The sequence below is a fragment of the Montipora capricornis genome, chromosome 1, assembly GCF_036669925.1.
Source record: "Montipora capricornis isolate CH-2021 chromosome 1, ASM3666992v2, whole genome shotgun sequence".
Classification (NCBI taxonomy): Eukaryota; Metazoa; Cnidaria; class Anthozoa; order Scleractinia; family Acroporidae; genus Montipora; species Montipora capricornis.
The window spans coordinates 6,747,469-6,759,968 of NC_090883.1; the positions used below are offsets into that span (position 1 = coordinate 6,747,469).

The window sequence follows — 12,500 nt, forward strand, 5'->3', positions numbered from 1 at the left end:
AAGGGGCAGTGTTGTGCGATGGCATGCGCAGTAGTTTTCACACGCAGAGATTTTAACGGACGTTATTTTTTTGCCTTTTCTGTTTAATTCTTGACTAACTACGGCTTTAGAAAAGCACTTAAATGCATATTTATCAATTATCGATGATTTGGAGTCCAAGAAATAAAATCGAACATAAATATGATGCCATGTTTGTTTTCTGCGTGATAGCTGAATTCAGTGAAGTGTGACCGGGAACACTGTCGACGGCGGTTCAAGCACTCACATATAAAAATAGTGAATTTGTTTCTGAACAGCACAGGATATTTGGTTCACTGAAGTGACCACGGATGGCTTTGATTGTGTAAGATATTCACACCCCACACACTCCTTTGAAAAACTTGGCAAACTTTTTCAAAATTTGGCATGCGGTCACGCATGCGCCACCGGTGACACTGCTCCTTTAAGGTACCCATGAAATCTACACGTATTGACTTAACATAAAATAGGCGTAAAGATTTTAACCTGCCGATTATAAGAGGTTTTCAGGACTAACCTAAACGTGCAGTTGAAAGTATCATTAAGAGCTGCATGCTACTTCGAATATGTGTCTTTCGTTGACGATTTAGAGTAGTTGTCTTGGATGTGTATCATGCTTGTAGGAAATTGATTTAACTTTGCGCTCAAAATATCAAGTTAATGTTAATTAGGCCCCCCTCCCCCACCCCACCGAACCTTACTTCGTGCAAGGAGTTTTCCTCTCCCCTTTTCCTCTCACTCACCAGGCAATGAAAGGACACCTGGGAATCCAGGTTCCTCTGACTTTATCCAGCTGTTTAGGACCGTAAATCTTTAAGGTGTATCTGGCAATCCGCAATATGATAATAAATTATTATAGTTACTGTACTTAAACTACTGTTACTTGCCTATTGTCTTTGTAGGTGGACAGGTTCAAGTTCAGCTTACCAATGAGAGATTCTGCCTCTTGAGGTTATTTAAAATGATTAAGGTAAGGAATAAAGGGATCCAACTTTAGTATGGCGCGTTTTAGTGACAAAATTCAAACGTGTATTCGGCAATTCAAACATTCAATTTAGCTGTTCAAACCTTCAATTCAACAATTCAAACATTCAATACGGCAATATTCGCAATTCAATTCAATTAAGCCTAAGGTTAGCTCTAATGAACGATTAGGATTCTTTCTGTGGTAAAACAATGACCTGTGACTTGTGACCTGTGTGACCCATGTTTTGTTTCTGCCGCGAATTGAATATTTGAATTGTCGAATTGAAAGTTTGAATGGCATGGTTGGGTAAACCTGGCATTGTGACCAGCTTGCTTGGCACAAAAGAAGTGACAGTAGAACGTTTCATAAAAGCTTTGTGTGACTAAGATCCCACTATTTTAAGCCGCATCATTTTGTTTTCCTTTAAGAAATACATAAGTTCATTATCTAACAGCGAGTCAGTTTGGATGGTGAGGCTTAAAGGCCAATTTAAACAGTTTCAACCGTTTGTTTCAACTTGCATTCAACTCGTTGTTCAACCAAATGCTGAGTACTGATTTTTCTCGGTGGGTTTGGGAAGGTTCTGTCGCCCTCTGGGGACGAATTGATTTGTACAACTGGTATGTTACAGAATGCTCATATGCCAGGAAAGACTGCAGATATAATATCCCTTATAGAGAAGCACGATATCAATATAAACAGCAAACACCCTAAATCAGAGTCTGGATTAACATTGTTCTTGGTAAGCTTTAGCTTAAAGATGCATTTTATTTTAACGTCAAGTAGTTTCAAGGGGCAGGTTTAAAACACAGGTCAAGTGTCTCAGGTAACAGGAAAAGGTAAAAATACACCTTATTTAAGGTGGCTCAAACCAGTTTCAACACTTTTAAGAGACCTTGTTATTAGAAGGATTTTCACTACAACACTATATCACGTAACAGGAATGTTATGGTACCACGTAAAACATCAATTATTGCTCAACAAGACGCAGTTGTTTTTGTGACGTATAAAGTTACCGTGGCAACAGTAAAGCCTTGCAAAAACACCCTATATTTTGGGTTTACTTGCTCATATCTGAAAAACGAACTTGGTGACCCCATTTTTTTTTTGCACAAAAGTGATCAGCAAGCCAAGATGAAACTCTATGCAAAGTTTAAAATAATTCTTTGGAGCGGATTCAGAGCTACCTTAAATTTTCAATTATTTAAGGTAGCTCTGAATCCGCTCCACATAATTTTATTTGCACTTTGCAGAAAGGTTTATTCTGGCATGCTGATTAAATTTCAGAAATAAAAAATGGAGGTCACCGAGTTCGTTTTTGAGACATAACTAAAGCAACTAAAGCCAAACTATGGGGTATTTTTGCATAGCTTTCCCGTTGCCACGGTAATTTTTTACGTCGCAAAAATGACCAAATCTTTTTCAGCCATAATTGGTGTTTGATATGGTACCATAACATTGCTGTTAAGTAATAAAGTGTTGTAGCGTCAATCCTTCTAATAAGAACGTTTCTTTCAAGTGTTAAAACTGGTTTGAGCCACCTTAAAGTCGGTAATTCCTTTACCCTCTAGAAGCTATTCTCCCAGGAAACCGGCAAAAATTGAATTGCAGACAATATACTTCCGATATGATGTTCAGTATACATGATTTAATACCATGACCAGGATAAACTCATCTTTTGAGTCAACACATCTAAATTTCGAAATTTTGCCTCAACGACTGTTTCAAACAGACTTACCCATTCCACCAGGCATCTTTCGGTTTGGATGCGGCGGCCGGCGGGGCCGTGTCTGGTACTGAGAGTTGTGTCATTTGAGTTGATTTATAGGTGTGACCTGTGACCCATGAGCCGTGAACCGTAACTTGTGACCTGGGACCTGTATTTTAAACCTACCGGGACATGCATTTAAATAATAGAGCCATTTATGAGGGAGAAAGTAAGACTTGTGTTACCTGAGACTCACTTTAATTAATAGGATGCGAGCTGTCCTTTTTTTTGTTCATGTTTTTCATGATGTATAGATCACGTGTAAATAGTTTGCGTCATGTGTCTATATAAACTTGTTTCATTCAATGCTGCTCACGTTCAGTTGTAACAAAAGATCCAAGATTGCGCACTGGCTGTCTCGAAAAGTAAAACGGGGACTTGGGGATTCGGGAACTCATTAACTTTGAGACATGCACGTGGGAACATGGAAAAGTGGGAAATCGGGGACTAGAATGGTCAACAGCGGTAGGCATTTCCCGCCCCCATCCCACTCACATAGAGAGTACCGTCCCTGGGATGTCAAGAGTGGGACTTTAAGGGTTGGAAGGCTCCAAGCTGTTAACTTTATTCGCAGGGGAAAGTTTTTAAAGAGGTTACTCAAGTAAAAACGGTCAAAGAACACCAATGAAGCAACTGAATATTTCCCGCTAGGAAAATTGCTTTGTCTGTTATTTGAGGAAATGTTATTTTTGCAACAACAACAACAATTTATTTGCAATCCCTCTTGCCTTAATTAGAATTAAAATTAATTATCATTGATTCACATAAATTTAAAAAGAGCGCTAGCTGTTTGGAATAACCATATGGACTAGCAGAACCAGGCAGGCTTTTGGGATATATTATGGTCATTTGTGCAGAGCATTTTCTTTGAGCGCGCTCTCCCCGGGGCGGGGTACTAAAAAAATGTAATACGGGGAGGCTCCGCCTCGACGTCCGACCCCTTGCCCTTTTATATACCATTTTTGGCAGAAAAGATACCCCTTTGGTATACCTTCCATTCCCAAATGGTACCCCTTTTGTATACCTTCCATTGGAAAATACCTAAATGACAGATTTCCCTACCCTTTCATATACTTCGACTCGTGAAATCCCTACCCTTTCATAGACTTGAAGCGTGAAAAAGGTACCCCTTTCGGGCGGAGCCTCCCCGTATAGGCCATTATAGGGAGTACCCCCCGGGGGGGGGGGGCACTCTCACGTGCATTGAAAAGAACCAGCATCAAAGCGGAGGGATAGCAGGATGGTGACCTTTGAGACCGTGGAGTTTTACATGTGTCACGGTTTGGGATACTTCTGGAAAGGGTACCTCTGCTTTTTTTAAACCAACGAAGATTTGTCTCATAAAAAGAGGAATGGGAGGTATTGAATTTGGTACTTTCGCCTCCATTGAACAAAACAAGGGAAACGAGAAAGAAAAAGAGTACATGTACTTGTTTTCCGTATTGAGGATACGCATTAGTTTCACAATAGAGAGCTTAAGCAGCCGAGATGAAACTGGGTCGAAACTGGCGTCTGTGACTTGACTTGTTTGCGTTAAGCATGGCGCGTCAGTGATTTTACGGCATCGCTAGTTAATTGTTCAGCAGTTTTGATTCTTTGTCTTCTCTCTTAATACTGAATCATGACTTCTTTAAGAAAGACAAAGGATATGCTTTTTCAGAGCTACGATCAAAGATTGATTTCAGAGGATGAACTTATTGTTTTATTGGAAGAAGCAACGGCTAGAAATTCTCAATCCAGTTTAGTACGATCGATAATCCTGAAATGATTCTGAATGTAAAGCAAAGTTCAGATCTGCCAGTGTTAGCTGATTTGTCCAATCCATTTGGAACATTTCTGTAAAGGAAAAGAAATGACAAATAAAAATGAAGCGTTCCAAAAAGGAAATTAAATTTGTCGGTCATTTAAATTTTTCAAAATTTAACATGGTCTTTCTGGAAACGTTGTCTTAGCATTGCCAGCGCATTAAAATTTAAGACCACAGAGAACTAAAAACACAAGAACATGCAAAAGGATATATCAAGGAAAACAAGACTTAGGTTTTGTGGCAAGATTGAGTCTCGGCGTCTTTCTGAGATAAACTAACATCAAAGCCAGGATTCGAGCCAGGACTTCGAGCCAGGACTCGAGCCAGGACTCCAGTTAGGAATTTTCTAATTTTTTGTCAGAAAGAAAAAATAATAAACAAATAATAAATTTAGAAACAAATAGAAATAACAATTATTAATTATTATGAGTGATTACATGGGTCAGTTTAATGACATTTCCACGATACGGCGTCGACCAAGACCGTTGCCATGGTAACGTTATTTCGGAGGAAAATTTGATGTGAGAAATCCATGGTGGGTACTTAATACCCTGGCCAAATTTCTTGATATAATTACTCTAACTATATCTAAGGACAGAATATGTTTATTTGTTTGAAAAAAGGAGAAACTATTTCGAGCCTCCTTAAGGACGGTGCCTACTAATTCAAAGGTATTTTTGCCCCGATTTATGATTATGCAGGAAAGATAGATCTTAACAAGTGTTATTGAAATCCAAAAAGAAAATTCGGGGTAACCATTCGGGGTTTTTCAAAGATAATTCACGAACAATATTTGTAAAAAGCTCTAAAATAGAAAGCAATGTATGGCGTTCTTTCTCAAATTGAAGACTAATTATCTCTAAAGAATGCATGGTTACCCCCGATTTTCTCTTTAGGTACCAAGAGTACTTGTATTGGTAAGCATCACCAATAGGAAACCCGAGTATCTGAAGATGCGCAGAACGTATGCGCAATAACAATAGTAGGCACCGTCCATAAATGAGCAAACTCCGGACAGAGAAGTCGTATTCCTACTTCAACCCAAAAGTAGCTTTTCGCAAGCTAAGAAAAAATTCAAACAGAGAAACCGGTTACAAGTCAAAAGTTGGTTGTAATTCCGTGTTCAAGTACACTAAATGGAAAATCCACCTAAAAATTCTTTACCCAATACATCACTAAATATCACTTACCAACAGTACTCAACAATACTAGTCACTTTATATTACCTAACGATACTTTACACGATACTTGTCACCACACTGAACACACCATGTCTGCACAGCGCTAGCCGTTATTCCATGTTACTATTCATTGCTACGCACTACACGTTAAGGTAATTTCCTTGAAAATGACGGACTATCTAGATTTTTGTCAAACTTGGCACAATTGATATTCATGCACAGGACATTCAAACAATGCAATGAAAAGATCGGGTCACCGTGCTTGTTCTTTACCGAATTACGCGAGAAGTGTTCGAAACTTAATCAACCGGAAATATTGTTGTTATATAGCTAAAGCTACTTAATATTACTGAAAACTTGAGCCTACTTGTTCTTCCGGGATAAAATCTTTCAGTAAAGTGATTTCAAATTGCTCAATCTTGCAAAGCAATGCAAGCAATTTGGACCGCTACATCATCACCTCACACTCAGTGTCTGGATTCCACTTAGTGCAGTTTCACGGCATTTATATATAACTACTACAAATATGTTTTCCGTGTATCTATTACGGGGGGGGGGGGGGGGGGGGGGTCACCTTGCTCGTTCAGGAGAAAATAGCGATTCCTAGACAGATTAAGCTTGGCGTCAATAAAAATCTGCCATTTTATCAATGTGCGCGAACTAATGCGCGCGCCAATTACGTAAGAAATTATACGCAGTAGGGCTGCGCAATGCAAAACCAGGGAACCACCTTAACGTTACTCCACATCACTAGCCATTATCCCACGTTACTAGCCATTACGACTCGTCACTTGACGTTAGTATACGGTGTACTTGAACACGGATTTATAACCCAAAACTTCGTCTCCAGACTCAAATAAACAGTTAAATTCCTTTGATAAACTAGTTGCTTGGCAACGGATAAGAAGACAACTGAAACGTCCTAGGCATCATAGGGTTAAACTGAATTCTAATTGTTACTCCAGCTGGCTTAATGTCCCTGCTGGAGTACCTCAAATCACTCGATTTGGTCCTTGGCTCTTCCTAGCAATGATTGTCGACGATTTGAAAGTACATGGAGAGTCTTCCCTTATGTGGAAAATTGCGGACGACACGACAGTTTCAGAAGTGGGGACTCCATCTACGCAAAGTTATCCTCAGCAAGATGTCGACCACTTCCATGACTGGTCTCGGAAAAACTTTCAATTAAATCCAAGCAAGTGCAAGGAAATAATGACATGTTTTAAGAGATCAGCTTCAACTCATAATCCTGTGGACGTGGATAGCTTAAAAGTTAATAATGATAATAATAATAATAATAATAATAATAATAATTATTATTATTATTATGATGTCACGGCAACTTGTGTAAAATAAACGAACGAGCGCAGCGAGTGAGTTTGTTTTACACAACGAGGCTCACCAACCGTGAAATAACCTATAATTCTACAATAGCCATTCTCTCCAAATTTATTCTGCCGCACCTTTGAGCGCATATCTTCTGTTCTGGAAAACAAAAAACCCAAAATTGCATGTCATGAATACTTTTCATCGTTTTGAACTTCCTTAGAAACCTTTGAATTTCTCTTCATTATGCCCTGATTACCCATGATGCGCTCAAGAGCGTGAACTCGTCTATAAGAGCCGCCATTTTTAACAACTGCACTTTCAATTTCCATTTCAAATGATCTTCTAAAACTTTGATCGAATGGAGAAAATGTTTAAACTAGCAGACCCCCGATTTAGATTGCTGATTTGAACGGTGTTAAATGACCATTTTGCTAGTTTGAGACGGATTGCGTAGGGAACTGGGGCTAGTTTCAAATTTGAAGCAATCGATAAATTGACACCATCACATGAAAGATAATGTTGATAGTGGCCATCTGTCTAAGTTTGATGCTTTTAGGTCAAACAGAGACCACGTTACTGATACAATTTGATCGACAGTCATCACTACAAACGTCACAAAAAGATAAGAATGACAGAATTCCATTCACCCTCACTTTCCATCCTCATAATCACGCAGTCAAAAGTATCATTCTTAATAATTTTAAATTACTTCAAAATGATCCCGAGACTGGTAGAATTTTTTCGCGACCTTCACTTATTTCATTCAAAGCGCTAAAAAACTAACAAGCAACCCGGCACTTTCAAATGCGCGCGCTCACGATGCAAAACTTGTCTTTTCATTGTTAACACTAGCAAGATATCGGGACCTAAGCGATCTGTTAAGATCAACGATCGTTTTACATGTACCTCCGCAAATGTCATTTATTGCATGACCTGTACGTTATGCAATAAATTATACATTGGCGAGACAGGTAAACGACCAGGTGACCGATTCCGCGAACACCTTCGCGATGTTGAGAAGAATGACAAGGATGCATCTAGGCCAGTCACTAGTCATTTTAATCTCCCTAACCACTCCAAAAAACACATGGCTATCTGCGGCCTTTCCCTATATCTAGGTACGACGGAAAGCCGCAAGAATCTGGAACAAAAATTCATCTTCCAAATCGGCACCCTTAATCCTCACGGTATTAACGAACGCTTTTCATTTAACTAATATATTCCTATTTTTCACGTTGCCATGTTACCACCAATAGCGTAGCTCCTACTCTACTATAAAAACTACACGTAACCCATAATTCCTCGATTCGCTCTGACGAAGGGCTAACGCTCGAAACGTCAGCTTTTAGAATCTCTGTACGGTGGCCAATTTACATTATAAAACCAAATTTTTGTATCTATTTGGAAATAGTTGAGGCGAAAATCACTTTGTTTGCCAATTTTAATGAATATTACAGAAATCGAAAAAAAAAAAAAATATATATATATATCGATAACTCGCCCCGTTCCCTGCGCAATTCCAGAATGGCCTATCGTATTAAGATTTGCCATGTTTGAAGCTTCTGTAAACGCATGCTTTGTACCGCTTGCGCGCTTTCTACGCATGAATTGAGGTGTCGATTTAAATCGACATTGGATGGTATCTTCTGCAAATGTTGTTGAGCTCACTTCGTGTGTATATACTAAAATAATTATTTTTTTCAATCTCGGTGAATAGAAACAGAATATTTACCTCGCTGCAATATTCTACCACTATTCACCTCGATTCCAAAGAATAATTGTTAATTATTCTGAGTAATTCTTACGATTGTGCACTTGACATATTCTAGCATACAAGCAAGCTAATTATGGGCGATAGAGGCTCCCCTTGATGAGCTTATGGAACAACTGGAAACCTTATAAGACGAGTCTTCTTTTCTCCCTTATGAATGGCCCTAATATTTTGATAAGCGGGACTCAACTTCAGCCCTTTTCACGATTTTTGAAGACAGCGAAATTAAAGACCCGCGAAAAAATGGTTTTCTCGAAAATTAGGACGCAAAATTTAATACCCTGTTATGAAATCCTTTAAAATAAACGTTGGATTTGTCTTGTCCATATTCCCTATTTGAGTGTCGTTGTTCGAGCTCTCTTCGTCTGAATCAATATAATCTCCTCATCTGAATCAATATGATCTTGCTGTAAAACATCCTCGGTGCAGTCGGGAATTAGCGAAGTGTCGAATTGTTATGTCATACAGTATGTCGTACATGTTTTTCCCATATTCCCCCAAACCCCTTCGGACACCCTCTTCCCTAGCTTGGTGACTAAAAATGCTCCCTTCGATTCATTTTTTGCCTTTTCATTACATTTTCAGTGTGCCTGTCTTAGTGGCAACAGCGGTCTTATTTCCTACATGTTAAAGAGAGGTATGCATTGAGGTCCAATCAAGTTTTTGAATGGAGGTTATAGTACTGTACCGTTAAAGGCCCGTTTAAATGGTTTCAACATTTGACCAACAACCGTTCAACAAAAATTGAACGGATATTGGGCACAAACAAAATTGTGCGGAGGCCCTTCAAACGGTTCCAACATTGCACTAACAAAAGAGCCAACACTCTCGCGAAATTTGATTGCGAGGAACTAAGAACTAGAAACCAGACCCTCTCGTCCAGATAAACTACGCCGTATTGACTTTTGCGTCCTGATGTGATCATGCGTGTGTTCTACAATTATTGAGCGTTCAAACGGCTTCAATACCATTCAACATTTTCGAGAACAAAGGAAAAGTTGAATCGATGTTGAATGAAACTTTTAAACCGATTTAAACACTTGATTCAACACGCTTTTAACAGGCTTTCAACATTTTTTACGCTTTCAACAATGTTGGACGACCTGTTCAAACGCACCAAACATTTGGTTCATCAAAGTGTTGAATGCATGTTGAAGCAAATGTTGAAACCGTTTAAACGGTCCTTAATGTTAATTTTCTTGGAGAGTGGAGGATAGATTTGGAAGGATCGTAGTACGTGGAATATATCATGCATTTGAAATTGAAATGTGCGCTTGTTACAAAACATTCTTTTGGGCCGATTTTTGAAAAAAAGTTTTTTTGCCCTCAACGAAATATTCACCAATTCTAATATGTTAGATTAACAAGTAAATGCCTTCTTTTGCACCTGTAATAAAGGTGGAGATGTAAATTCTTGCACTACTTGCAAAGATAGTGCTCTTCACCTCGCCAGCTTCTGCTGTGCCACACAAAATGTGATGGATGGTCTTGGCGTTATCACCTCACTATTTGAAGCAGGTAGCATAATTAATATGCATGTTTAAGTATTTTTATTCTCATTCAGTTTTATCAGTGTCTTTATCAGTATCTTTGTCCGATACTATCACCTCCAAAGCCGCACGTCGATTGTATCTTTTGAGTCAGCTAAAGAGAGCCGGCATACGTCCCGATGACCTGTTAGCTTTTTATTATAGTGTCATTCGAGCAGTGCTAGAATTCTCATGTCAGCTATTCCATCATAGTCTCCCGAAATATTTGTCTGATCACATCGAACGTATTCAGAGGCGCGCCATGCGAATAATCTTTCCTAGTTTATCGTACTGTGAAGCGATGGATAAGGCCGGAATTCCACGTAGTTACTAAAACAAGGAATCACCTACAATGACCTACAACGATCTACAATGACCTACAATGATCTACAATGGCCTACAATGATCTACAATGACGTACAATGGGCTACTACAATGACCTACAATGATCTACAATGACCTACAAAGAGCTACAATGACCTACAGTGATCTACAATGAGCTACAATGAGCTGCAATGAGCTACAATGATCTACAATGACCTGTAATGAGCTAAAATAAAAGATAAGTTGCAGCTCTGTGGGCACTGCAGCATGTTTGCAGTATAAAGGTTAAAAACATTTCACTCCGCGCTTTGAATCAATCAAAACCTCGTTGCTGAGCAAGTTGAAAATTTCATTGTGCACCCTGAACCAAAGAAAACATTGTGGAAGAATAACTTATTTATAATCTCTTCATTTTTTCCTGCTCTAATTAAGATTTTATCGTTGCCAAGCGAACCCTTGATATTAATTTTGTACATTTTCATTTTAGCTTTAAAACAAAGGAAAACCATGCAAGGGTCTTTTTGCAGTTTGTTTCTGCCTTCAAGGCCACGTGCGTAATTGCTGTCGTCATTTGGGCTGTCACTCAATGGACTAAAACCGTTGCGTGACAACGCACAATGATGTTTTCACTCTTCACCCTGATCCTCTTTTGTCTTTCTCTTTGATTGTAAGCCATTTAAGTAGGCCATTGTAGCTCATTGTAGCGTCATTGTAGATCACTGTAAGTTATTGTAGATCACTTTAGGTCATTGTAGCTCATTGGATGCCCTTGTAGGGCTCTCACTGTAGTTCATTGGCTAATTTTAGCTTATAATGTACCTCATTGTAGGCCCGGGGGGGGGGGGGTACTCGATGTATCCCTGGTTGGGGAGGTGCGGCGCGGCCCCTCATACCCTGACCCTGTTTAAGACAAATATCGCTGATTTCCCTACCCATTTTAAGACAGTATTCCGATTTTTGATACCCTGTTTAAGACATTTAACCCAGTTTAAGACAAAAATTGATAAATCGATACCCTGATTAAGACAAAAAATGATAAATTCGATACCCTGTTCAAGACAAAAATCCCGAAAAACATACCCTGGCTGGCCGCACGTCCCCATTAAGGTCTTTGTAATAGCTCACTGTAGGTCATTGTAGCTCATTGTAGGTCATTCCTTGTTTTAGTAATTACGCGGAATTTCCAACACTTTCTCTGAGACGTGAATCATTATCTATTAAATCATTTAAAGATATTGTGAGTAATGAACACCACAAGCTGGCTTATCTGCTACCTCCTATGGCCATTTCCCACGCTCGGCGTTTGAGAAATAAGAGACGTTTTAATACTCCAGTTTGTCGCACCGATCGTTTCATGAACTCTTTTATTATTAGCCACGCGATGTAAACAACCTTTAAACACGTTTTACTGTAATTGTTATATTGTACGTAATTAAGTCCTAAGACTGTAATGTATGATGTTTTAATAAACGAGATAAACGAGTTTACTACTACTATTACTACTACTACTGCTTCAATGCAAATGGCCTTTCATTGCCGACTGGTGTAACCCAATGGTCTGTTGTGGACCTTTTGAAAAATTCAAAAACTGAATTATCCGTAAGGTTCAAAATTCAGTAAAAGGCTTTCAAAAGTCTTGATAGAAATTATTCCTATTAACAGAATAGCGGGTTTTTTTCACGCAAAACGGAATGGTATAGGGTGTCACACAGTCAACTGAGAATTGACCTAAAAATAACCCGGCCGACTGATAGTCCGTAACTTGCCCTTAAGAAGTGAAAAAGAAATAACAACAACAACGACAAC

General features: G+C 39.0%; 1 protein-coding gene across 1 annotated transcript in view; it reads left to right on the forward strand.

Moving 5' to 3' along the window:
• LOC138055906 (ankyrin repeat and EF-hand domain-containing protein 1-like) overlaps positions 1–12,500 on the forward strand; it is a 22,338-nt gene that overhangs the window by 8,871 nt on the left and 967 nt on the right. Inside the window, exons 2-5 of the mRNA XM_068901775.1 lie at positions 921–988; positions 1,617–1,727; positions 9,427–9,478; positions 10,240–10,359. Of these exons, the coding sequence (XP_068757876.1) occupies positions 921–988; positions 1,617–1,727; positions 9,427–9,478; positions 10,240–10,359 (351 nt within the window). The remainder of the gene's footprint in view (positions 1–920; positions 989–1,616; positions 1,728–9,426; positions 9,479–10,239; positions 10,360–12,500) is intronic.